This window comes from Ailuropoda melanoleuca, chromosome 14, assembly GCF_002007445.2.
Source record: "Ailuropoda melanoleuca isolate Jingjing chromosome 14, ASM200744v2, whole genome shotgun sequence".
NCBI lineage: Eukaryota > Metazoa > Chordata > Mammalia > Carnivora > Ursidae > Ailuropoda > Ailuropoda melanoleuca.
Window position 1 is genome coordinate 62,662,696 of NC_048231.1, and position 26,702 is coordinate 62,689,397.

Below are 26,702 nucleotides of genomic sequence, written 5' to 3' on the forward strand. Positions count from 1 at the left end.
GTTTATAGAAAGCCTCAAGACCTACAAAGCGAAATACAGTATTTAAAAGATACAATGTTTGAGGTAAAACTAAAGAAAACCAAGGGGATGGTTGTTGCAAAATTCAGGCAGAGAATGAGTATGGTACTTCTATTGGGAGCCAGCGAGGACAGGTGCCAATAATCACTTTATCCTAACTCCACATAAATTTTCAGTGGTTATTGAGGGGTTATAAAAATGCCTCATCTGATTAAAAGTTACAAGGCTTTTCACTGTGTTATTTTTTAATGATTTTTTTATTCACTGTGTTTGTAATAGAGGGTTATAAAGGTGCATTGTGTTTTATATATCATAGAGACAACAGGTGACTAGAATTTTTTTAAGATCTTGATTTCAAAAGGCATATATCGGAAACAACATGAAGAAATAAATGCATGTAATAATTTCCTTGAAAGAATTTTTTACATTATTACTCTTAATAAATGATACATTCACATAGTACATAATTTTTTAAATTGTATCATCAAATATTCCATTGCATTTTTGTCCCCCAGGACTAAGTTCTTCTTGGAGGCAACCATATTATCAGTATGTTTCCACTGATGTTTTCCATATACTCCTATTGATACGTTATACATATAGAAAAAATATATCTTAATGCAAATGGTACCATACTATATATTGTTCTGTATCTTGCTTTTTTCACTTTATATTTGAGCATTTTCTTATGTGAGGATCTTTCTTTCTAGTGTATAGATGTCACAATAAATTATTAACCAACCAGTCTTCTATTGATAAACACGTTCATAGTGTTGAACTGTTCATAGTGTTGCTATTGCAGATGCTGCAATGAATAAACTTCTGTTTGTCATTTCACATATGTGGAAGTACATTTACAGGATAAATCACTAGAATTGGAACTGCAGGGTCAAAGATATGCTACACAATTTTATCTTTCTCCTAACAGTGAGTGAGAATCTCTCCTTTTCTACACCTTCCCATTGTAGTTGTGCTGGCTTTGCATGGTGTCAACTCAGCTAACCTGGAACTGTTTCCCAGAATTCTCTTTCCTTTATGGTTCCCAGCTTGAGTTGGCCACAAGAGAAATCTGTACAAGATTTGAAAGGCAGAAGGGAAGCAGCTCAGTGTAGGGCACCAGGCACTGTAGCCTCTCACAAAGAATGCTGGTATACTGGTTCACTTTGTTAGTGTGGGAAGGCATCCAGGACCACGGCTACTCAAGTTCCCCCAGATCCTGCTGGTTCTTTCCTTCAGTCTTTTTGGGAACTGGGCAAGACATGCATGCAGCTTCACAGCAAAGGTCACCAGCTTTTCCTGCAGGTCGCAAGCATCACAAGGGTGCAGGCAGTGAAAGATACATGTGGGTACTATTTATCTTCATGGGTTACAGTTTATTCTCACCCTCCCTTCCTCACATCTAACTTTCCTTCCTGACTACCAAGCTGAGCAGATCAGAGTGCTTTCGGGCCCAAAACAGAGGCAACAGTCTTGCATAGACTTCTCTATCAACTCCCACAGTTGCATGGGGTCTGATTTATATAGAAAACTGCCAGTTCCGTACCATAGTCGTTTTGGTTCTTTAATTGAACCTAAACTGATACAATAGTGTTTCAAACATTTTTTGCCAATAAATAGATGAAATTGCAATACTTTTGCATTTTTACTTAAAAAAAAAAAAAAAAACCAGGGGCGCCTGGGTGGCACAGCGGTTAAACACCTGCCTTCGACTCAGGGCGTGATCCCGGCATTATGGGATCGAGCCCCACATCAGGCTCCTCTGCTATGAGCCTGCTTCTTCCTCTCCCACTCCCCCTGCTTGTGTTCCCTCTCTCGCTGGCTGTCTCTATCTCTGTTGAATAAATAAATAAAATCTTTAAAAAAAAAAACAAACCAATATTCTATTTGCATTTTTCTTACTATGAATGATGTCGAACATTTTCATGTTCATTAAAAGGCCTTTGAATTTTCCTTCCATTTATTGTTCATATCCGTTGCCTAATTTTTCCAATGGATATGGGGGGTTTTTTCCTCATTCTTTTAGTAACAGTTTTCTATATATTTGGGAAATTACCCTTCTGCTTATGTGTTAGGGCAATGCTGGCTGCTATAATGGATGAATCCACACAGAAGTTTATTTCTTTTTTTTTTTTTTTAAGATTTTTATTTTTATTTATTCGACAGAGATAGAGACAGCCAGCGAGAGAGGGAACACAAGCAGGGAGAGTGGGAGAGGAAGAAGCAGGCTCATAGCAGAGGAGCCTGATGTGGGGCTCGATCCCATTGCCGGGATCACGCCCTGAGCTGAAGGCAGACGCTTAACCGCTGTGCCACCCAGGCGCCCCAGAAGTTTATTTCTTAATGATAAATCCCATTGCCGGCGGTACCTGGCTGTCTCAGCCTGTAGAGCTCGTGACTCTTGATCTCGAGGTGGTAAGTCTGAGCCCTGTGTTGGGTGTAGAGATTACTTAAAAATAAAATCTTTAAAAAAAAAAAAAATCCCATTGCTGATAACAATCCTCCAAGTAAAAATCTAGGAACCAAAGCTCCTCCCATTTTCTGGCTCTGCCAGCTTCAACATGCCATTTTCTTTTTAAGATTTGCTTGTTTTTGTTTATTTATGTAATCTCTACCCCCAAAATGGGGCTCAAACTCATGACCCTGAGATCAAGAGTTGCATGTTCTTCCAACTAAGCTAGCCAAGTACCCCAACATGCCATTTTCAAACATTCCCAAGATTTCTATGTATCCATCTGCATTAAACTACCAAATGGGGAAAGAGTTTGGGGGATCAATTGTGATTAAAAACAAACACACACACACACAAAAAAAAAAACAACAAAAAAAACATCAACACTCAGTACACTAGAAGGAAACTTCCTCAACATGATGGAGGGCATTTTTGAAGAACCCAAAGCAAACATCATACTCAGTGGTAAAAGCCTGAAAGCCTTCCCCTAAGATCAGGAAAAAGACAAGGACGCCACTTTCACCACTTGTACTTAACACAGTATTGAGTTTTGGAGTCTTAGCCAAAGCAATTAGGCAAAAGGAAAAAAAAAAAGATATAAAAGGCATCCAAATTGGAAAGAAAGAAGTCAAACTACCTCCGTTTGCACATATTTCTTTATTCTAACAGTTTTGGTTTTTTCTTATGGAATCTTTACAGTACCAAACAAAGTTGTAGGATAAAAAAAACAACACACAAATTTAGTTGTTTTATATACTAAAACTAAACAATCCAGAAAGAAAATTAAGAAATTCCATTTACAACAGCATCAAAAAGAATAAAATTCCTAGGAATAAATTTAACCAAGGAGGCAAAATGTTTACACACTGAGAACCATAAAAACACTGCTGAAAAAAATTAAAAAATTAAATTAAATTAAAGATGACACAAATGGAAAGTCACCTGTGTTCACAGATTGGAAGACTTAAGATGTCAATACACAAAGCTAGCTACAGATTCAATGCGATCTCTATAAAAATCCATAATGCTGTTTTTTGCAGAAATAAAAAAATTCATCATCTGAAAATTAAAGAAAAAGTGCTAATTGTAGTTTCTTATTTCTTCTTATGGAGGACAGCTAACTTACATAAACTGAACAAATGTTTCTCATACTTTAACATATATATGTATGTTATATGTATATATGTGTTGTCATATACATGTGTTACATTGTGTTATATACATATGTGTTACGTATATGTTGTGTGTGTTGCATATATGTTATGCACACACACAGGCTCTGATTCAGTAGGTCTGGGGTGGAGTCCAGAGTCTTTTCTGTCATACTCCCAGGCGATGCCTAGGATGCACTGGCATCACCTAGGAACTCATTAGGTCTCGTAAGCTGAATATTTAGGAAAAATCTACATGTAGACTATGTGATCTCCCTCCTCACTCCCACACATACCTCTGCCTCATCTCTTGCCCTTTGGGCCATTGCTGTCCTCCCTCCTTCAGCTACAGCCGTACTGGCCTCGCTGCTGTTCCTCATATACCCTAAGCAGGCTCCTGACTCAGGGCCTTGGCACTAACTAGGTCCTCTGCCTGGATCACTCTATCCCCACCCTGTATGGGCATGACCTGCTTCTGTACTTCCTTCCACTTGTTGCATTTTCTGACCACCACATATAAAACAGAACACCCACCCCCCCAACACCCAACACCTGTGTTGTATATGTTTACTGACTGCCCGTTCCCATTAAAACTCTAAGTTCCACACCTGTTTTATTATTGGTAAATGGCCAGGGCCTAGAACAGTGCAGGCCATATCATAGGTACTTAATAAATACTTAATGAATAGTACAGAACCATTTATTTAAATTAAAACTTAAAAATCCAAAGTCAAGTGGGGTGCCTGGATGGTGCAGTCGGTTGAGCAACTCTTCGTTTTGGCTCGAGTTGTGATCTCAGGGTCATGAGATCGAGTCCTGTGTCAGGCTCTGAGCTCGGCGGCAGAGTCTGTTTGGGTTTCTCTCTCCCTCTCTTTTTGCCCCTCACCCTCCCCTCCCACATGCATGCTCTCTCTCTAAAATAAATAAGTCTTTAAAAAAACATATCCCAAGTCAAATACTAGTCATTTTCATGCTTCTTAAAAGATATATGAAACTACTGGCTAAGATGATATGTTTTTAAAAATTATCTTATTCTAGCATAATGTTATATTTATTGATAATGGATAAAACAACAGGAAAGATATTTTGAAAAGTTCTACAAATGATGTGTGTGTTTGTAAATTACAATTCTGTCTTTGAAATGCATATAACGTGTGAGTATCATTCATTTCGGGTTGGCCTGGCTGCACTGAAATTCAGGGAAAATTCAAGAGCACTTTATTCAAACATGATACTTGGATTTTGCCAATTGTGTCATGATTTGTCCATGTCCATTTTAGTTGAGATCTTTTGGTTAGAAGAAACAGATTCACTCCAGAAGGATACAAGGAAATAAGCGCTTTCATGGAGAAGTACCAAACTCAGAACAGTAGCATCACTTTGCCTCCTAGGAATGGTAGCATTCGAAATGTCCACATCAAGAACTTTTGTGTCTTAACTCTAATGTTGAAACAGTAAGTAGATCAGTTCCTTTCCGCACAACTGTTCTGTTCTTCTCCCACTGTCTCTCAGCCTCATTTTATTTCCTTAACTCATAGCTTATGTTAACTCATGGTTCCTTTTCCCTTATAAGCTTCTAGCTTATACATGTACATTATGGCCTCTCTCGTGTCTGCTTCGATTATGATCTCCTGTAGCTTTAACTTCCATAGTTAACTTCCCTTCCTTTTCCAAGGTTCCCAATTTCAATTCTGCAAAGAGTAAATGTGTTCAGACCAGTGACCACCGTAAGTGTCAAGACTGGCTTGGGCAGCACACACAGGCTTCTGCTCACTGAAGACTTTTGTCCTCCACCTCTTCATTGATTGAGTTGACTCTAGAAGTTTCTTATGACTCACCACAGTTAGTCCTCTCCAAGAAGCCTTTCCTAAGGCTTGATTGGAGACCTGACCTCTGTGTTTCCATAGCTTTTTATTGCAACTTGTCTCATACTGTCCAGTAATTGTTTCATATTTGTATCTTCTTCTAGAGTGTGAGCATCTCCGGCTTAAGAACTGTAACATTGCAGTTTGGGGCCTCAGTTTAATGATCACTAAATAAAGTCTCTAAAAAGGTTTTAACCTGATTGAAGTATAGGCAAAATCTATTATTCAATCCCTGAAAAAGAAAAGAGAGTAGGAGGGAGTCTTTCTGATGGAAAAGTTAAGCAGATTATTGGTTAGAGGAGTTACCCTCTTTAAACACTGGCTCTGGTGAGAGAGTGTATTATATTACACAGAGGAACCTCAGCAGAGTTTCCCAAAACTTGTTCCACATAAGCTTCCTTTGTGCCATGTTAACGGGTGTCAGGGATCAAAGAGTCTCTGGTTGGGGAAATTTGTGAAACGTGGGCTTAACAGAATAAAGCAGTCTTCTTAACTGTCGTGATTATCATAATCTGTTCCATCTACCTCTGGGTATCTGAAACCATTTCATGAGGTACATGGGGGTCTTAATTATTTTCATATAATACTAAAATGATTGCTTTGTTCACAGTGTGGACATTTCTGCTGATGGTGCAAAACTAGTGGTGGGTAAACCTGCTGGAGCATTTACAAATCAGGGCAATGAAACCAAACTGTACCTAGTCATTGTATTCTTTACTGCCATACACTTACATTTTGTTTTGTTTTTTGTTTCGTTTGTTTCAAAAACAAAACAACGTAGTTTCCCTTAAGAATGTTCTTGATGAGGGGCGCCTGGGTGGCTCAGTCAGTTAAGCATCTGCCTTTGGCTCAGATCATGATCTCAGGGTCCTGGGATTGAGCCCTGCATGGGGCTCCCTACTCAGTGGGAAGCCTGTTTCTCCCTCTGTGTCTCCCCCTTGCTTGTGCTCTCTCTCTCTCACTCTCTCTCAAATAAATAAACAATATTTTTTTAAAAAAAGAATGTTCTCGATGAAGCAGTAAAAACTGCATGTTTTTAAAAATATTCTGTGTAATAAAGTAATTACACATAAAGTACTTCTGCTATTGACCGAAGTAAGATGATTACCTTGAGAAAAAGCACTTGTGCAATTGTTTGAATTGCCAGCTGAACTAACCACATTTTTTTCATGGACTGTCACTTCTTTTGAGGAAGAAACTAGGCTTTACAAACTGTGTTTTGTCTGAAACATACTGACAAACTATTTTTTTAGACTTGAGTATTTAGCAACCATTTTCTCAAAAATGAAAATAGTAAACCTGTCACTTCAAGACAGAAAACTGACAGCATTTATTGCCAATAACAAAGTTCAACTTTCATGCAAAAATTAGAATTTTGGAAGATCTGTATAAACTATGAGACTGACAGCTTCCCAATACATAAAGCTGATGATATTGGTGGTGTTATTGAGAAATGACTTTTTGATATTATATAATGAAATATGTGAACATTTGGAAGATCTGAGAACTCAATGAATCAATATTCCCCAAAGACATGCATAACATAGCAAAATTGTGCACAGGTAAAAGATCCATTCAAAGAGGTCCAATGCAACCAATGGAATCGAATATAAGAAAGTACAAAAAGTTAGTTGATATGATTTTGATTTCCACATTGCAAGTGGACTTTAAAAACTGCTACTTGTTAAGTTTGACACAGCATCAAAGAAGAATGTCCCCAACAATCTGAAAAGGCTATTAAAATACTCTTCCCTTTTCCAACTCCCTATCTGTATGAGGCCAGATTTTCTTCATAGACTTGAACCAAAATAACAAATTGCAGCAAACTAAATGCAAAGTAGATATAAAATCCAGCTGTTTTCTATTAAGCCAGACATTAAAGATATTTGCAAAAATATAAAACAATGTTATACATTATGTTTTTAAAAAATACTTTTTTCATTTAAAATATTTATGCTAATACATGTGCTAGTTTCTTATCTCTCAGCTACAAACCCACCTTTCTTTGCCCTCTTTTGTGATAATAGAACTGGACCCTGACAACATTTCTCCTTTGCCAGCTGGTGACATGTTACACTTGTCAACCGAGGGCACTGAAGTGATCCTGCTGAGCCATACAGCAGGTGGACCCTTGGCTTACAGATTCTGGTACTCCATGATTCCTATTACTCAGTGCAGATGAACTTCAGTCACACCCTCAGCCCATGCTTTCCCCACAGTCAGTGGCTTCATAGATCAGCAATGGCCCATTCCCGGTGGCAAGTTTCTGCTTCAGTGTTAGGCTGTGGGCTCCAAGCTCTCTTTAAGAAGGCCTGAATGTCAGCCAAAGGGAAGTCCCTCTTCTGGTTCTTTCAATGTTCACTTTCCCTCTAGCTGGAGGGAGTAAAGGCTTTTTTTGCACCTGCTACTCTTGGATGCCTTAGAGCCCTCTTCTACCCACTGCAGCACTTACTTACCTTCTACTAGCTAATGGTTCTATTAAATTTGCCCTCTTCAAACAACTGGTGTGATCTCTGTCCCTTGACTAGACCCTGGCTAACATAACATATGAGGATTTTTTAAAAGGACTCATAAATCAATAACTTAATTTTCTCAGTTTTAATTTCTAACATGGTAAACATTGATAGATACAATCAATATAAACAAAAGATTTTCGGGGTCCTCAATAAGTTTTGATAGTATCAAAGTTTCCAAGATGAAACAGTTTGAAAACTGCTGCTTTACTGCAAGTCTTCTCAGAGCTTTTGATATACTAATGCAAATTGCAAATCTGAATTTAAATCCAGATCTAAAATGTATAAAGCTATAGGAGACAGTATGGTCGACAATTTTTAAGTCTTAAAAACTTGAAAAATAGGGATGGCTGGGTGGCTCAGTCACTTAAACATCTGCCTTTGACTCCTGTCATGATCCCAGGGTCCTGGGATCAAGTTCCACATCAGACTCTTTGCTCAGCAGGGAGCCTGCTTCTCCCTCTGCCTGCCCCTCCCCCTGCTTGTGCTTTCTCTCTCTCTCTCTGACAAATAAAATCTTGGGACACCTGGGTGGCTCAGTTGGCAAAGTGTTTGCCTTAGGCTCAGGTCATGATCCCAGAGTCCTGGAATCGAGTCCAGAATGGAGCTCCTTGCTCAGTGGGAAGCCTGCTTCTCCCTCTCTCTCTGCCCATACCCCCTGCTCATGCATGCTCTCTCTCTGACAAATAAAATCTTTAAAAATAAATAAATAAAATCTTAAAAAAACCTTGAAAAATAAAACAAGACAAAATCAGAGAGAGAGAGAGAGAGACACAAACCATAAGACATTTTTTTTTCAAAGAATTTGTTTATTTATTTGAGAGAGAAAACACAAACAGGGGGTTTGGGGAGGGCAGAGGGAGAGGGACAAGCATATTCTCCGCTGAGCAGAGACTGACTCGGGGCTCAATCCCAGGGTCCTGAGATCATGACCTGAGCCAAAGGCAGACGCTTAACAGACTGGGCCACCTAGGCACCCCAAGAGACTCTTAATCATAGGAAACAAACTGAGGGTTGCTGAAGGGGAGGGGGGTGGGGGGATGGGGCAACTGGGTGATGGACATTAAGGAGGGCACATGATGCACATGATGTAATGAGCACTGGATGTTATATTAAGACTGATGAATCACTGACCTCTACCTCTGAAACTAAAAATAAATTATATGTTAATTAATTGACGTTAAATAAAAATAAACAAAACAAAACTTGAAATCCTTTTTTTCTCATACAGAAAGTCCTTTAAAAAGAGAGAAGAAGAGATCACACCTTATCAGCTAACAATGTAATTAAAATGAAATGCAGGGGCTCCTGGGTGGTTCAGTCAGTTGAGTGTCCAACTCTTGGTTTTAGCTCAAGTCATGATTTCAGGGTCATGAGATCGAGCCCCATACGTATCTGGCTCTAGGCTATTGGGCTCTATGCTGTTGGGCTCTGCATGCAATGAGGAATCTGCTTGAAATTCTCTCCCTTTCCCTCTGCCCCTAACCCCAACTCATGTGCCTGCTCTCTAATAAATAAATCTCAAAAAAAAAAGAAAAAAAAAGAAATGCATTAACTGGTATTACTTGACGGTACATGGAGGATATAAGGCAAAACATGGTGAAACAGAAGACAGAGAAGTCTCTGGAAGGAATACCTGGAACCAACAGAGGTGATGGTAGGTGGGAGGTTTCAGCTCAGTTTTGCCTCATACCTTGACCTTCTACCTTCCTACTGTTAAACCTCATGATTATTGTGCCCCCAAACTACAGTTTAAACAGCAAAATAACACAGGACCTTCTTTTTTTTTTTTTTTAAGACTTTATTTTTAAGTAATCTCTTCACCCAATGTGGGGCTCAAACCTACAACTCCAAGATCAAGAGTCACATGCTCCACAGGCTGAGCCAGCCAGGTGCCCCCACAGGCCCCTCTGAAAGGAACCTACAGTCTACTGGGACTTGTAAGGAATATACCAAGAGGATCTACCAAGAGAAAAAGAGAAACACATTGGAGGGTATTTGCTTGGGAAAGGGTCTTCTCCTACCTCTTTGCCCGGCAAGAGGAGCACAGCATCATAAGAAGACAAGTTTAGGAAAAGGAAGATCGCCAGAAGTGATGCCAACCAGGGATCACACCACGATAGGATTTCTATTCTATGTTTGGGTTTTATTCTTTTTTTTTTTTTTTTTTTAAAGATTTTATTTATTTATTTGACAGAGATAGAGACAGCCAGCGAGAGAGGGAACACAGGCAGGGGGAGTGGGAGAGGAAGAGGCAGGCTCATAGCGGAGGAGCCTGACGTGGGGCTCGATCCCATAACGCCGGGATCACGCCCTGAGCCGAAGGCAGACGCTTAACCGCTGTGCCACCCAGGCGCCCCTGGGTTTTATTCTTGAGGCATTGCGAGAGGGGAGGGTGGTGATAGTGAAGGGGGCCATGCAAAGTTTTTAAGTACAGAAGAAACCTCAAATTTTTGCCTTAAAGAGGCAAGCATGAAACAACTAAACCACCTGAGGAAATATTATATTAAGAAGAAGACCAGGAAGCATATCATTGTAATTATTCAGTATTTTTCTGGAGATTATATCTAATCAATGCAATAGTACCACGAAAATACATGATGTACAAATTCATTCAGTCAACAATATTTATGAAACACCTATTACGGGCTGAACATTGTTCCAGGCTACAGGGCCATAGCAGTGAACAACAGTAAAAGATCCCTGCCTTCATAAAGCATCACTCCAAAAGAGACAGACTGAAGTCTTACTACCTCTCAGCATTTCATCTAGTGAAACACCTTTATCTTGGCTTCTTGACTTAACTATTTTGGGTTGTTCTCCCTAACTCTCCAGTCTTTCCTCTTCTCTCCTTCGCTTTATCGGCTTCTTTCTCTATGCTCCCACTGACTGCTGAGATTTGAAGTAAGTTCTTCTCTCTTTACTGTACCTTCTCTGCCTCAGTGGTAACAACCAGTCCCATTACTTCAAGAACAACCTATACTGTGTCAGGAAGTACAGCCAGAAAGGTAATTTAACACCTAGCTTGTGTTTCACTTTCACAAATTCCATTTGACCTTTCTTGAACTTGAACTCTCAATTTTTTCCATCAGAGCTGCTCCATCTCCAATCTTCCCCATCACTGTGAATGAAATCACCATCCAACCAGTTTCTCAAGCTAGCAATATGAGAGCCCTTCTTAACACTTCTCAGTCCTGGGACCACTGGGTGGCTCAGGTGGTTAAGTGTCTGACTCTTGATCTCAGCTCAGGTCTTGTTCTCAGGGTCAAGAGTTCAAGGCTCCACATGGAGTCTACTTAAAAAAAAAAATGCAACATAACATTTCTCAGTCCCTTGGCTACTTTGTTCAATTTACCACAAAAATCCATAGATTTTTACATTCAAAACTGTCCACTGCTAACACTCTAATTTCTACATCCACTACCACCACCCCACTTGAAGCCACCCTCGTCTCTCACATGGTCTAATGCAAGAGCCATTAACTAGTTTGTTTCTTCTTGTGCCCTCCCCAAGTCCATTCTCTGTATAATAACTAGAATGATCTTTTAAGAATGTAAGTTATTCAGAAACTGATGGGGATTCATGAAAAGGATATAGGAGATAATTTAAAGGAGATTCCACTGCCCAAATCTGGGATAATCTAAGAATCAAAATAATCATGGTAATTACTGGTCATAGCCCACTGACAAAAAAAGAATGCATAAATCCATACTGATACATACATAAGAGAAATCCATACTGATACCTACATACGTTTAGTCAGTCATAGCCCACTGACTAAAAAAGAATGCCTAAATCCATACTGATACATATTTCTTCCAATAAAATGCCAAATGATAATGTAGAAGAAATGAAAATGAGTTTTAAAACATCACCATTGTGCATCCATCATAGTAATAACTGATTCAGCCAAGAGTCAGTAAAGGATGCTAAAATTAATAGGTCAAAGTTTGATGAAGAACAAGATATTTATATAGACTCAAAGAAAAACAGTAACTTTACAGTGAGAAACCCCAAATATACCAACAAAAACAAGTGGTTAATTTTAAGGTAAATAATAAACTTACAAACTTCCATCATGTGTCTCCTACTGTGATTTAAAGAATATAGCCTCACTCATGCACTATTTCTGCCATGTTAACCTGAATATGATCAGGAGGAAAAAAGAGACAACCCAAGCTTAGGACATTGTACAAAACAAATGGCCTATTCTTTTCAAAATTGGCAGTATCATGAAAAACAAAGAAAGGCGCGGAGGAACTGTTCTAGATTAAAGGAGACTAACGAGATAAAACTATATGCAATGAATGATTCTGGACTGGATCCTGGAATAGAAAGAAAATATTATCAAGGACATTATTGAGACAGTTGGCAAAAGTGAAAAAGGTCCATTGATTTAAGATCTGTTAACTAAATAATTGTATCGATGTTAAATTTCCTCATGTTCTGCATTGTACTTTGGGAATGAAGTGCATGTCTTTGTTTTTAGGAAATACACAATGAAGTATTTGAAAGAAGGGGGCAGGTCTGCAACTTACTTTTAGGTAGTTCAGAGAAAAAAGTATATATAGAGTCAATTTTCACGATTTATGGTAGTTATGTTCTATTAAGTTACAAAGCACTAAATTAGCTAATATTCAACCATGACTCCTAGGGGAAGTATAGGGTTAGGTTCCTGTAAGCCTTTGGTCATAACATTTTCTTCTTCCCATCAATACATAAACTTGTTTTATGTGTGTTTTTGTTTAAAGACACTTTATTTAAAATATGTTGATTCAGTAACATTGAACTCACAACCACTAGCACTATAACTCATGCCGGGACTACACTGGTCGAACATGTGTATTTTCCTCCGTAAGGCACGTCACAGCCTTTTTGTGCTTGGGAACACCAGGCGGCACGTCAGCACTATGCCTGGGGGCTAATTTAAGCAGTGACATCCCTAACAGAAAGCACAAAAATAAGAAAAACAGGGCACTAAGTAGACAGCAAAAAGGACAACTGGTTACAGTAGGAGAGCTGAAACAAGAAGGCCACGCACCATCTAGTTTGATCTCACCTGGGAACATGCGCATTTCGCAACTCAAATTTTTCACCCCTCTGCACATGCCTCTAAAAGGCCTCGAAAGTACTGTTAAGCATTGATTTGGAGAGCACCATTTATGTCAGTTTTACGAAGTAGGTGAATTTGCAAACACAGAATCTGTGAGTATGAGGATGACTGTGTGTGTGTGTATATGCATACATACACACACACACAGAGAAAGAGAGTGAATGATAAAAGAAATCAAAATGTTAAACTTGGTAAATCTGGATGAAGGAGATATGGGAGTTATAAATGCTATTTCTTGCAACTCTTCTCTAAGTTTGAAATTATTTCCAAATAAAAAGTTTAAATTGTTAATAAATTCATTTTACTCCTCTGCTTAAAATATTTCAATTTCTTTTTTTTTTTTTTTTTAAAGATTTTATTTATTCATTCGACAGAGATAGAGACAGCCAGCAAGAGAGGGAACACAAGCAAGGGGGAGTGGGAGAGGAAGAAGCAGGCTCCCAGCGGAGGAGCCCGACGTGGGGCTCGATCCCACAACGCCGGGATCACGCCCTGAGCCGAAGGCAGACGCTTAACCGCTGTGCCACCCAGGCGCCCCAAAATATTTCAATTTCTTTCATTTGCACATCATATGACTGTTCTCTGACTCTCCAATCTCATTCAGGCAACTCTTCCTCTGATTTGCTCTCTGCTAGTCTCGAGGGCATTCTTTTAATTCCTGGAACACTTCCCTAACTCCCTAGCTAAATTAGACTCTGTCTATTAGCCTCTTTCAAAGTACCTTCTTCTTTTCTTTTGTAGAATTTATCATAATTCATATTATACAAGCAAATAATTGTTTTTGTTTAATAAATATTATGCATAAAATGATGATTATAAAGACATTTTAGAAGTATGAAATTATGCACATGACCTGATTTAAATGTTTAGTTTAGGCATGGAAAATTATTTAGGTGCAGTTGATTCTAAATTATAGGTAAAACCATTATGTATGCTTCATATAGCAAGCATATAATGGACAAGGATTAGAAAGTAATATACAAAAATGAGAATTTAGCTGAAATGATGGAATTATAAATAGTTAAAAATATAAACTGTTTTCTTTTTTAGGTTCCTTTCCGTAAGAAAGAAAAATAGTCCTAAATCAAAGAATGATGATAATAATTATAATGTTAATGCTTAAAGGAACATTTTGAATAAAAATCTCTCTGATTACAGACCAGAGAATAGAACAAAGGATGAGCAAGGCTGGAGTTATACAGAGAGCCCAGTCAGCATAATTTAAGTGAGGGTAAGTAGGCTTGAAATAAGAGTGACAGTGGGAATGACAGAGTTGATGGATTCCAGAGATATTATATTATAGATATGATGCCAGGATTGCCAGGATCTAATGACTCATTGAAACAGGTGAAAGAGAGGGAAAAGTCAAGGTCAATTCCTAATTTTACATCCTAGGCAACTGGAAGGACACCGATTGTCTCACTGAGATAGGGATTATAGAAGAAAAAGTAGGCTTGAAGGTAGGATTATTAATTTAGTTTGAGCCTGTGAAACATCCTGGTGGATATAGTAAGCAGCTGTCTATATAAGACTGGAGGCCAGAAGAGAAATCTGGGCCAAAGACAGATAGATCCGAAAGTCATAAACATACATACGGAAATTAAGCCATGGAAGTGAATGTTATCACCCAAGGAAAGTACAGACTGAGAACAGAAAACTGAAATATGAACGTCCTATTGTATGGAGAACTGTATTACATACAATACAATGCGTACCAGGAATACACAGATGAGACAAAATCCTGTCCCTGGTGCCAATCTGGAGGTTGGGAGTGGGACAGGAGTCAGAAAAGTACTCTCTTTGTCAAGTATCTACTTACGTATTAGGTTCTCTCTCCTGGTTCTGAGGTGAACATGACCTCATCTATGAAGAAAATTCACTAAATTGTGAAAGAGGACAGGCAAGAAAAACAACTGAAATGACCATAATATAATAAATATCATGGGAGAAGAAGGAGAGGCGATGAATTCATCCAGTATAGGTTATAGCCTTTTGAAGGCCAAATAAGAATTGGCAAGGTAGAACATGAGTTTCAACTGGGGAAAGTCTTTGAAGGGAGGTGAAGCAATGTATGAAAAGGCATAACGCTGACAGAGAGCTTGGGACATTTAGGGAATTTCTGTAGTTATCTATGGTGCCAGTGGAAGGTACCCACAGGAACACAGCAGAGATGGCTTGGGCAGTTCAGCAGGTGTCAGGTCGTAACGAACCTTGTATGCCATACTAGCTATTTGAGATTTTATCCTGTGACTAATGGGAGGATGTGAAAAAATTGTAAGTGGGAGCTACATAAGTAGATTTGCATTTTAGAAAGACTGTTCTAGAAATGATAAGGGACATGCATTGGGCTGGAGGAAGGGAGAAAGATTAGAAGAGATTTTCTACAAGTTCCTACCATCACAAATATCTACCTACCAATGTCTGTGGTCAAGAACTCTGCTTTGGCTTCTGTTGCCATAGATGAACGGTCTACTGCTTTATAAAAGCTAAAGCTTTCCACTTGTGCACTAGATTCCATCCCTTTTTACCTCAAGGACATGGCTCCAGCAAGTCTCCCCTCTTTACTCTGCTATCAGTAATTTCCCTCCCTGTTGGATCATTGCCATCAATATATAAGTATGATGTTATCATAAAGAAAAACTCTTCCTTGACCTCAACCCCTCTAGCTACTGCCCCATTTTCCTGTGCACCTTGCATCAAAACTTCACATAGTCCTCAAACCCTTCCTTTCCATTGTTTCTTGAAAATACTCCAATTAGGCTTTTCCCTCCACATTCCACAGAGACTTACTTGTGTCTCTTATCAAGGCTACCAATGACCTTGCGTTATGTTGCTGTATCTACTGGGCAATCACCAGGCCTCATTTTCCTTGACCTATTAGTGGCATTTGACACAGTTGATACCTCTCTTCATCTGAAACTTGGCCATTTCTTGGCTTTCAGGACTCCTTAATCTCCTAACTTTCCTCTTATCAATGGAGATTCATTCTCCATCTCTTATTGCTGGATCCTCTTCATCAACCCAACCTTTAACATTAGAGTACTCAGGACTCTGGCCTCGTCTTTTCTTCTTTATACTCTCTTCCTCCTTGGTCATACTAAGTCCAATGGTGTTAAAAATACCATCTGTACGCTGGTGATTATATTTTTATTCAGCTTGGACCTCTTCCTTCAACTTTGGGTTTGCATACCCAGCTGCCTACCCCAAACCCTCTTTGGATAATATAATAAGCACTTCAAATTAAAATATCCCAGGGGCACCTGGATGGCTCAGTTGGTTAAGCGTCCAACTCTTGATTTCAGCTCAGGTCATGATCTCAGGGTTGTAAGACTGAACCCTGAATAATACTATTCCTTTCCTTCTGCCCTTCCCTCTCTCTCTCCCTCTTCTCTCCCTCTCTCTCTCTCCCCCTCAAAAAAGAAAAAAAATCCCAGATTGGGCACCAATTTCCCAATTACCACTGCAGTTATCCCTATTCCAATCAACAGCCCCTTATGCTTACAGTTTGCCTTAGCCAGAAACCTTTATATCATCCTTAACTCCTCTTTCATACCTCACACTCAATCCATTAGGAAAACCTGTTGGATCTACCATCAAAATATTCCCAGAATTTGACCACTTTTTATCACTTACCCCAATATCACCTTAGCCTAAGCCACCATCATCTCTCACTTGGGTTCTCCAATAGCTTCCTTAAGTAGTCTCTCTACAATTATCTTTGTATCATTATTCTGGTATATTATCCTATAATTATCTTATTCAGTTAGCCCTCTTGGACTATTCATAGAGCAATCAGAGTGAAGTTTTAAAAATATAAGTCAGATGTTACTTTGCTGCTTGAAATCTCACCATGCCTTTCCATTTCTCAGGGTAAAAAACAAAATCGTCCTCAGGCCTACACAAGGCCTGGTGTGATTTTGCTGCCTTCCCTTTCTTTCTTCTTCCATGCACCAACAATACTTCCTATGCTCTTGTTTGACTTCCTTTTGTATGATATGCATCACGATCTAATATACCATATAACTTATCTTTTCATTTTTATTCACGTTTTTATAATTTACTTTTTTTTTTCCTTCATTTTGTCTGTTTCCACTGGAATGTATACTTCACAGGGACAGGGATTTCTGTCTTTTCTTTTTTTTCACTGATAGAGTCTCTACAGCCAAGCACAGTGTAAGCATACAATGAACACTGGTTATATGAATGAATGACTAAAGGGAGAGGGGAGGAAGACCTTCTAAGAAGATATAATTCAAGAAAATGAGTGCTAAAACAGACAATATAAGTAAAAAATTCTGTGATTGCAGAATCTTCCAGAAAATAAAAGATTATTTCTGAGATTATGACTTCTTGAGTAGTCATTGCTTTTTCTACACTTAAAATGAAAGGAAGGGAGTACTCACACTTTTAGAAAACACCCATCTTGCTGGGTTAGGGCAGTGTTGTAATAAGCTTCTGCCTGACATAACTTAAGCAGGCTAATAGAATTGCCCAGCTTCATGACGTTCAATGGTTTCCTGAGTGCTATGGGGAGGAGACCAGGGAGTACTTTAGCTGTACTTAAAAGATTTCAGTTGTCACTAAGATTATATATTTTAAGAAAAAGCTTGTGTTAGTTTTTGATTATGTAAATAAATTAGAAAATACACAAATATAAGCAGAAAATGACCACTTAGAATGTTTCCAAACAGATGTCCTCGTTAACAGTGTGGTGTATAATCTAGATTTTCTTCTGAGCATATATCTACCTGCTTTTTGGTTAAATTTTTTTTTTTTTTTAGTTTACAAAAAATGGAATCATTCTTTCTACACTATTGTATAACCTCCTTTTTACATTTAACAAGATACCACGATCATTTTTCCATTAACGTACCTCTACAAGTATAAATCTGAGTGGCTGATTAGTATTCCATACTATGATGCATCTCTTATGACAGGATCTTTCCATCGTATCCACTTTTTGTAGGAGCATTGAAAGTGTCTCAGACTTCATTAAACCTTTAGTGAAGGCATAAAAAATGGAACTCATTAATGAAGTCAAACTTCTTAAGACTTTAAGCTGCATACCTTTAAGAGGACAGGAATGACAGAATGGTGTTATAGGAATGTGTTCTACTGCAGGAAAGTATTTAAATATTTTGATGTAAAAGCACAGATACTGGACCAGGTTCAAGGTATAGAGCTTGAGGCCATTTGTTTCCGACTCAGTTTGAAGCTGGGGCCATAACCATCTTAGCCAAATAGGTTTTCTCAGGCAGATTTTTCAGCTGATTTCATTTCACAGATAAAGAAGGCTTCCTGTTTAAATTCTACAGAGTAGTAAACTTTTATTCATTTTCTGAGGAGACTGTAGACATATGGAAAATCAAAAGGATAGTAACAGTAATTTGCATCATCTACCCAGTAACTGTACCCTTAGCCTTTGGTTTTGCCCAAATTAAAGTATGTTCGTGTGTGTGCAAAATACTGAAATTTGGAAATATAAATTCTGTGTTTGTTCACAGTTTTATTTCATTACCCGAGTTGATGAGCAAAGTATACGGACAATTAATGACTTAATGAATTAATGTCCCTCATTTAGAAGGTCCTATCTGGTCTGAATGTTTGTGTCTCCTCAAATGAAATCCCAACTCCCAAATGTGATGGTATTAGTAGGTAAGGCCTTTGGGAGGTGCTTATATCATGAGGGTGGAACCCTCATGAATGGGATTTGTACTTTATGAAAGAGGCTTCAGAGAGATTATTCCTTCTGTCATTTGAGAACATGGGGAGAGTCTCTGGTCTGAAGGAGAGCCTTCACCTGACCATCCCAGCACCCCAATCTCAGATTTCCAGTTTCCAAAATTGTGAGCAATAAGTTTTTGCTGCTTATAAGCCACCCATCACCTAATCTAGGAAAAGGAGATTAAGAGATATAAACATCCAGTTACAAAATAAATAAGTCATAAGTCATGGGGATGTAATATACAGCATAGGGAATAGTCATTAACACTATAACTTTATAGTGACAGAAGCTAGTCCTATCAAGATGAGCATTTCATAATGTATAAAAATACTGAATCGCTGCCATACACCTGAAAATAATATAATATGGTATATAAATTATAAATCAATTTTTTAAAAAAAGTCTGTGGTATTTTGTTACAGCAGCCTGAATGGACTAAGACAGAAGGTAAATGAGTATTTTCCAACATTTTACAAATTTTACAAAAATTTTACAAATATTTTAACAGATAAACATAATAAAAATCAAGGTATAATCCTCCCCTGCATTTTTTCTTCTTTCACATAGGAGATAAAATGCATTTTGCTTCCCTGCGTACCCTGTTTTAGTGTTAAGTTTCTGTAGAAAGGAAATACAGCAAACATAGTTATTACTAAACTCCAAATTCAGGACAGTAGTTACTTGTGTTGGGTAAGAAGTATATTCTTTGCAACTAGAAAATTAAAGTTGCCATCAATGAGACAAATAATAGAGCGAACATCAACAATTTTAACAAACGTTCAAGGTCACTTTACAAAGAAAGTGTACTTCCTCAGCCAGGCCTCTTTGTAACTTGATTGAGGTTATTTACATATCTAAAGTATGTGAGTTGGGGGTGGGGTCTAATGAAAGCTTAGAAAGGGAGAGTCCTCAGAGCAAACTGTGAGCCCTCCTTCTCCAAGTATTTATTGAACTACACTCTATGGAGAAAAAAAACAAGGCTAAACAATTTGCCCAGCTAGTGAAAAGCAGATCTAAGATTTGAAAGCACTAGACCATATTGCTTCACTGAAAATGTTGCATAGATATGTTTGATTCATTTAGCAAATATTTATTAAACACCTTTTATGTGCAACGCATTTTGCCAGGGGCATACAGAATATATGATGAATTAGATATTTGTGGAGATATGGAAAGAGATGTACTTTGGTTTCATACAGACTGCTTTGGATCCCAGTTTCCTGGAAAATTACTCTTTTTTTTTTTTTTTTAAGATTTTTATTTATTTATTTGACAGAGACAGCCAGCGAGAGAGGGAACACAAGCCAGGCGAGTGGGAGAGGAAGAAGCAGGCTCCTGCGGAGAAGTCTAATGTGGGGCTCGATCCTAGAACACTGGGATCACGCCCTGAGCCAAAGGCAGATGCTTAACAACTGCACCACCCAGGCGCCCCCGAAAATTACTCTTTAACTGCAGTTTTTAAATCAACACAATGAAATGGCTGTTAAAACAAAACAAGAAAATATACCTCTTAGTGACCAGCACACAAGGAGCCCTCGATAAATTCCTCTCCCCAACTCCACTGTGTTTTCTAGAGGCCAGGTGATCAGTAAGTCTTCGTGAATGGGGAAGGTTGTATATGATCCGAATCATAAGATGGGCTCTTGATTTGGACTGGTTGACATGGGAGAGAGCAAATGTAGTGAAGCATGAGGGCTGTTGAGTAGATCCAGTCCATTGGAGCTTATAGGGAAGTAGAAAACTAGCAGCTGTAAAGATCACCCTGACTGCCTACTTGCAAAATCTCCTTCAGTTATAGTCTCGGTTCCTACAAACATAATCTTCCGACAAAAGCCTGAAATCAAGGTATCTTCTCTAACTAGATCTCTAAGGAGCAAGTTTTTCCGTATATTGGACTTACTGATTCATTTAACAAACACTTTTCACTTTTTCAAATAATATTTAGGATTGCAGTTAAAATCTAACTGCTAGAATCTGAGGATGCAGAAATCAAAAGACACTGTCCCAGTTTTCAAGGAGATAAAAACGTAAACAATTTACGTTTAGAGGTGACAAGAGATAGCTATAGCCGCCCAAAGGAAGAAAACGATTTTCCTTTGGGGCAGTTCAACTCTAAAATAGGCTTATTTTACAGAGTATAAAATTATACGCCATTCTTAAACATTGAAAAGAAAGAAATGAACGCTTTTTTTCCCACAATGTCAACTGTAACGCTCACATTGCGACGCTTCAGGGCAAAGCTCGCAGAAAAACAGAGGAAGCGTGATTAAGTCTTACCGAGTTACCGTTCTCTGAAACCAGTTCCCATTTTTTCCTCAAAGTAAAAGCGTGTGGAAATTACACTCCTGGATTTTAAAGGAACATACCACTAGGGATACCAGGGAGAGGTACCCGAATGTCGCAGTTTTCCAAGTGCGGTCGGCTCCTCCCACGTGGTAGATTTTTGGCAACTTGACCCTCCTTCCTCCTGATGCTGGGGAAGATTCTTACGCCCTCTGGAGCCGTCCCTAGTGACGTCACGAGCGCGATTCCAGTCTGCGGCCAATCACAGGGCCGGATTCTGGGGGAAGCCCGGGGCGGCGGTGGCGGCCTGTGCGCGTGCGCGAGGTCTCCGCGTGGCTATATAAACATGGCTGGCGTGGCTGCGCGGCGGAGCCACGCCGAATGTGTGTAGGGGGCTTTGGGGCGCTCGGGTTTGTAGTTTTGAAATTTCTGGCGGGGGAACTGGGGCGCAGAGTTTTGCTGGGCGGTGGGAGCAGAAGTGACGCTCTAACGGGAACCCCGGAGCCGGGGTCCGGTGCTGCGGGACCCGATGCTGAGGCTCCGGGCTGAGTCGGCGCACGTGTGAGCGCCGCTGAGGAAGTGGCGAGCGCCCAAGCAGGTGTCGCTGCAGCCGGGGCCGCACGGACCGGAGGGAGGTCCGGGACGCGCGGGTCTCGGTATCCAGCCGGCGGCCGTCACTGACTTCTGTGTCGCGGCCCCTGCGCCTCTCCCTAGCGATGCTGTGGAGCCGGAACTGCTCTGGAGTCGGCTGCCGCTTGTCAAGCCTCCCCTCGCCTCTGCTCCCGGAACGGCAGCGTCGCAGCTGCCGCTGATCCACCTGGGGATGCCCGCGGGCCTCACGGAACCGGCCGGCGCGGCTCCCTCCGCCGGTGTGAGCGCCTCCGGGACCGTGACGATGGCCCCCGCTGGGACTCTGCCTGTCCGGGTGGAGAGCACCCCGGTGGCCTTGGGCGCCGTGACTAAGGCTCCTGTCAGTGTCTGCGTGGAGTCCACGGTGTCCCAGCCCCTGCGGTCCCCCGTGGGGACCCTGGTGACCAAAGTGGCTCCTGTCAATACTCTTCCTAAACTCAGCAGCGGCCCCCCGCTGCCCGCTCCTCAGATAGTCGCTGTGAAAGCCCCCAACACAACAATCCAGTTGCCTGCTAATTTGCAGCTTCCTCCAGGTATGTCGATCACCTTTTCCAGCTTACCCATCGGTCCAGCCAGCGGTGGCACGGGAAACGTCGCAGCACCGGATTGTGCCTGCTTGCTGGTAGCTCTAAAAACTCAGCTAAGAGAACCTTTCATAATCGACTTTGCAGGGCAGTGATTTTTCTTTACGATTAATATAGCCTCTTTGAATCATTACTGCATAGTTTTTTCCATATTTAAGGAAGGAATTTTTTAACCCAAGTGACACAGTAAACGCTGGAGCAGTATCTTCAAGAGGGCCTTTGAGGCACTGGCTCCTAGGTGGGAGAAAGTAGAATATAGCTAAAGTTTTTATTTTTTATGTGGAGAAGAGACCAATTTATATACCCAGACGCTTAGATGGCCATATTTAAAAGAAAAATTTTTTAAAGAAGTTCTTGTAAGGCTCAAAGAGGATTTTAAATTTAAGCAAGCTGAAATAAGTTCACTGCTTTTCTAGTACCAGAAATGAGTAATGCTTTCTGCACAATCTTTAGATGTGTGATGATTGTAATTTTCAGTTAGAAGAATACCTCTCATAGGGAGCAGTGCCAGAGTTGACACAATTGTTATATTTGAAGTGGTGTGTGATGCTACAGTTAATGAGTCTGTGACTACTTTTTATCCCAGGGTTTACATGTTTGGGCTGATTTTCATGATATATGTAGAGATTTTGCTTATATTGTAAATTTTTGAGTGTTTTACCTTCTTTCTTCCCTCAACTGAAAGTGTCTTGGAATTTCAGTGGGGGAAAAAAAGGCACAGATCACATTCTTTGGAGTGAGTGAACTCGACTTTTAATTATATCGTCTTCTATTTATTTTGCTTAGCAGTAATTGAAACTCAGACATGCAAAGATGGTAAAGGAGTGAACCATTGGATTCACGATTTTAGTAGCCCCTAGCAAAATGATAGGGGCTCTTTTGTAGCTATTGTTTGTTTTGATCATGAACATTGTGGAAAGGTTATGTTCTTTACTTTCGATGAAGTTCTGTTTCAGTTTTGTATGGTACAGGAGGTACATGTACTTAAGGCTATGCTGTGTACGCCATTGGATACATTTTCTGCCAGTTCTAAATTGCCATCCTGAGTATACTTATAGTTATGAATGTGTTTAAATGAAATCACCTCCGAATTTGTTAGAAACTAAATTCCTGTCTAGTCAATGACGATTGTTTAGAAACAATCAAAAAAGTATAAATAGAAAAACTATCAAGAGTAAAAACTTGTCAGTGGAATCTAATCACTAGTGGAAGGCATACTGTGCTATACACTTTTTATATATTATTTATATCCTTCTGTTGGTCATAATAGGTAGCAAATAAGGAAGGGTCTCTGAGGGTAAATAACTTGACCAATGCCAGACCCTCATAGGTGTCAGAGGAAATTTGAATCCAGGTCTGTTTACTGTACACAATACTGTGCTTACCACTTGGTGTGTCTGTAGGATATGCCTCATTGAGTATCAGGGCTAAACAGTGACATAGAATTTTGGAGCCTAATCTTTTGTACACAAAGAAACCAAAACTGAAACTTGCCAGAGCTATATAGCTGCAAACCAGGACCACAGCCTAGGTGTGTACTACACTAAAACATTTTAGGTTATTAACCATGGAAAAACCTACCGGAGAGACGAGATAAATTGCCTTTAGGAAATGTTAGTTACAGAGGAGGTGGGGAGGTGTTTTGAAGAGCAGCTTTTGGGAATATTTCAACTGATGGGTGGTAGAAGACCATACTAACCTTTGTGCTGTCCTTGGTGCACAATAAGATAACGAATAGTTGAAGAATGAAATGGAAATACTGATTAATTTCTTAAAAAAAATATAAGTCTTGTACCATTCTTTTATATCCTGAGTATTAGTAATTGATTACTCAGGGATGCTTAAATCACACAGAAGTCACCTTTTCTTTTTCCAACATAATGAATACTTTAAAGTATTTGATTTTTGTTTACTTCAGAATTTCCTCAATGAAAAAAGTGGTTTTTAAAAATATAAATATTTTTATTTATATTTTGCTTGTATTGTAAATTTGAGTGTTCTACCTTCTTTCTTCCCTCAACTGAAAGTGTCTTGAAATTTCAGTGGGGAAAAAAAAGGCACAGATCACATTCTTTGGAGTGAACTCGACTCTTGATTATATCGTCTTCTATTTATTTTGCTTAGCAGTAATTGAAACTCAGACCCGCAAAAAAAAAAAAAAACAAAAACAAAAACCATAAGTTTTCTAGGGAGCAGGGGCTGGAAGTAAAAAGGCGCAGCATTGTGAGGAAATCAAAGAAGCTATAGCAAAGCCCTGAAAATTACTCTGTCGAATGTTTTTAGTAATCTCTTTGATCTTTTCAGTCTTCTCTTTTATGAACATTTGGGATTTGGGGCCAGACTGCGGTTCTTTCTGTTTTTGGTATTCTGCGTCTCTTCTATCACTTGTTTGAGAATGATGATCAAGGATTTGGTTGCTTCTGTTATGTCATGAACTGGTAAATTCTGCTTGATGGTCATACTGTACAGAAGTCTGTGAAAGTTACTTGTAAAATGGTTCAGGTCTCTTTACGTCAGCTCTTTCATGCTCAGGCATGGCATAGGATTTGGATCTTTCTCAAATTCCTGAACCAGTTCTTGGATAGCTAGCGGTTCTTGTTTCCATCCTGGCTTTACCAAAAGGATATTGCATGAGGGTAGGGACTCTGTCGCTGACTTTATTACGCAGGGCCTAATAAGTTCCTTGCTCAGAGAGGGCACCTGAGTATTTGAATGCACACATTAGTATATGTGGAGAGAGAAGAGGACAATAGGGCTGCAGCCCTAAAGGGATTCCAAGAGCCAGTACACATATTGTTGCATTTTACTTTTAATTTCTTTAAAAAAAAAAAAAAGCATTACTTAAATGTAATATACTCCCTTCACCAGATATTGCTGTTAACAATATGTTACCCTATTCATGTTAGTACCTATAAATCTTCCTCATTTTTTAAATTGCTTAGTAGTCCACTGTATCAGTGTACCATCATGTTTTGACCACTTTGCTATTTGTAGATATTGATATTTGCACTTTTTTCTCTTATTACAAATGATGCTATAATATCTTTGTGTGTTTTTGTGCAGTTTTATAAATTTGTTTTTTATAGGATAAATTGCTGGAAGTGGAATTGTTAGTTCAAAAGGTAATCCTTGCATAGGATTACCAAATTTTATCCCCAAAAGATCATTTAAATGCATAGTCAACAACATTAATACTTAATTTTATTTATTTATTTATTTATTTATTTAAAGATTTTATTTATTTATTTGACAGAGATAGAGACAGCCAGTGAGAGAGGGAACACAAGCAGGGAGAGTGGGAGAGGAAGAAGCAGGCTCATAGAGGAGCCCGATGTGGGGCTCGATCCCATAACGCCGGGATCACGCCCTGAGCCGAAGGCAGGCGCTTAACCACTGTGTCACCCAGGCGCCCCTAATACTTAATTTTAAAAAGCTACCTGTAGGGGTGCCTGAATGGCTCAGTCAGTTAAGTGTCTGCCTTCAGCTCCGGTCATGATCCCAGTGTCCTCGGATCCAGCCCTACATCTGGCTCTCTGCTCAGCGGGGAGCCTGCTTCTCCCTCTTTCTCTGCCTGCCACTCCCCCTGCTTGTGCTCTGTCTCTTGTCAAATAAACAAATAAAATCTTTTTAAAAAGATGAAAATATAAAAATCTACCTATGGAATCTAATAAGTAATTTTCCAGACTAAACTTTCATTAACAGTAAGAGAGGATGAGTCCTATAATTGTGTGGACAGATGCAGACTTCAAATGTAGAAAAATGTGGGTGTATGATAATGTTATATAGATTTGTTGCTGAATACCTGTGCCTAAGAGGGCTCTTGTTAGTTTGTGAAGTAAAGTAAGTATATAATATACAGTAGTTGGGAAGGTTTAGTTCAGGGCAAATTTAGTTCAGAGTAAGGACTAGGTGTGCTAATCAAATTTATAGATAACAAGGGGCTTGGTGGGTTAGCCTTTTGTGGAAAGCAGTGAAGTGTAGCAATAAAGGGCAGAACATTGGCCTTGGAATCAACAGCCCTGGATTTGAATCCCAGCTCTACCACTTAATAGGTTTGTGATTTGGGTCAAGTTTATTAACCTCATCCTCAATGTCAGTTTTCTCATGTTTAAAATAGGATCATACCTTCTTTGTAGAAGTATTTTATGGATTAACTAAGAATATGTCTACATGTCACACCATTGTGTGGAATACATAGCGGGCATGTCCTGAATATTTAAGGTACCTTGAGCTAATAGGTACTCTGGTTGCTATTTATCTAATGTGTATTGCATCTGCCAAATTCACTATTTTTTTATTTTTTAAAAGATTTTATTATAATTTAAAAGAATGGATTTTGAAGTAACCTCAATGTCTACGTGCCCTCATTTT

At 39.3% G+C, this 26,702-nt stretch overlaps 1 protein-coding gene and 1 long non-coding RNA gene across 9 annotated transcripts in view; one reads left to right on the forward strand and one right to left on the reverse strand.

Moving 5' to 3' along the window:
* LOC117795985 overlaps window positions 1-21,335 on the reverse strand; it is a 49,368-nt gene extending 28,033 nt beyond the window's left edge. For 2 of the 8 annotated variants that reach the window (XR_004620201.1, XR_004620206.1), the window contains exons 1-3: window positions 21,201-21,335; window positions 17,983-18,107; window positions 17,513-17,633 (exon numbers count right to left, since the gene is read on the reverse strand). This is a non-coding gene — a long non-coding RNA (uncharacterized LOC117795985). Of the gene's footprint in view, window positions 1-2,332; window positions 2,444-4,508; window positions 5,716-13,565; window positions 17,634-17,982; window positions 18,108-20,341; window positions 20,488-21,111 lie in introns of those variants that run through there. The other 6 variants (XR_004620207.1, XR_004620204.1, XR_004620205.1 and 3 more) reach the window with 6 other exon arrangements.
* A 114-nt stretch (window positions 21,336-21,449) lies between these two features.
* The window catches only part of TAF4B (TATA-box binding protein associated factor 4b), a 126,506-nt gene continuing 121,253 nt past the window's right edge, over window positions 21,450-26,702 (forward strand). The window contains exon 1 of the mRNA XM_019796608.2: window positions 21,450-22,280. Within this exon, the coding sequence (XP_019652167.2) occupies window positions 21,941-22,280 (340 nt within the window). The 5' untranslated portion in view covers window positions 21,450-21,940. The remainder of the gene's footprint in view (window positions 22,281-26,702) is intronic.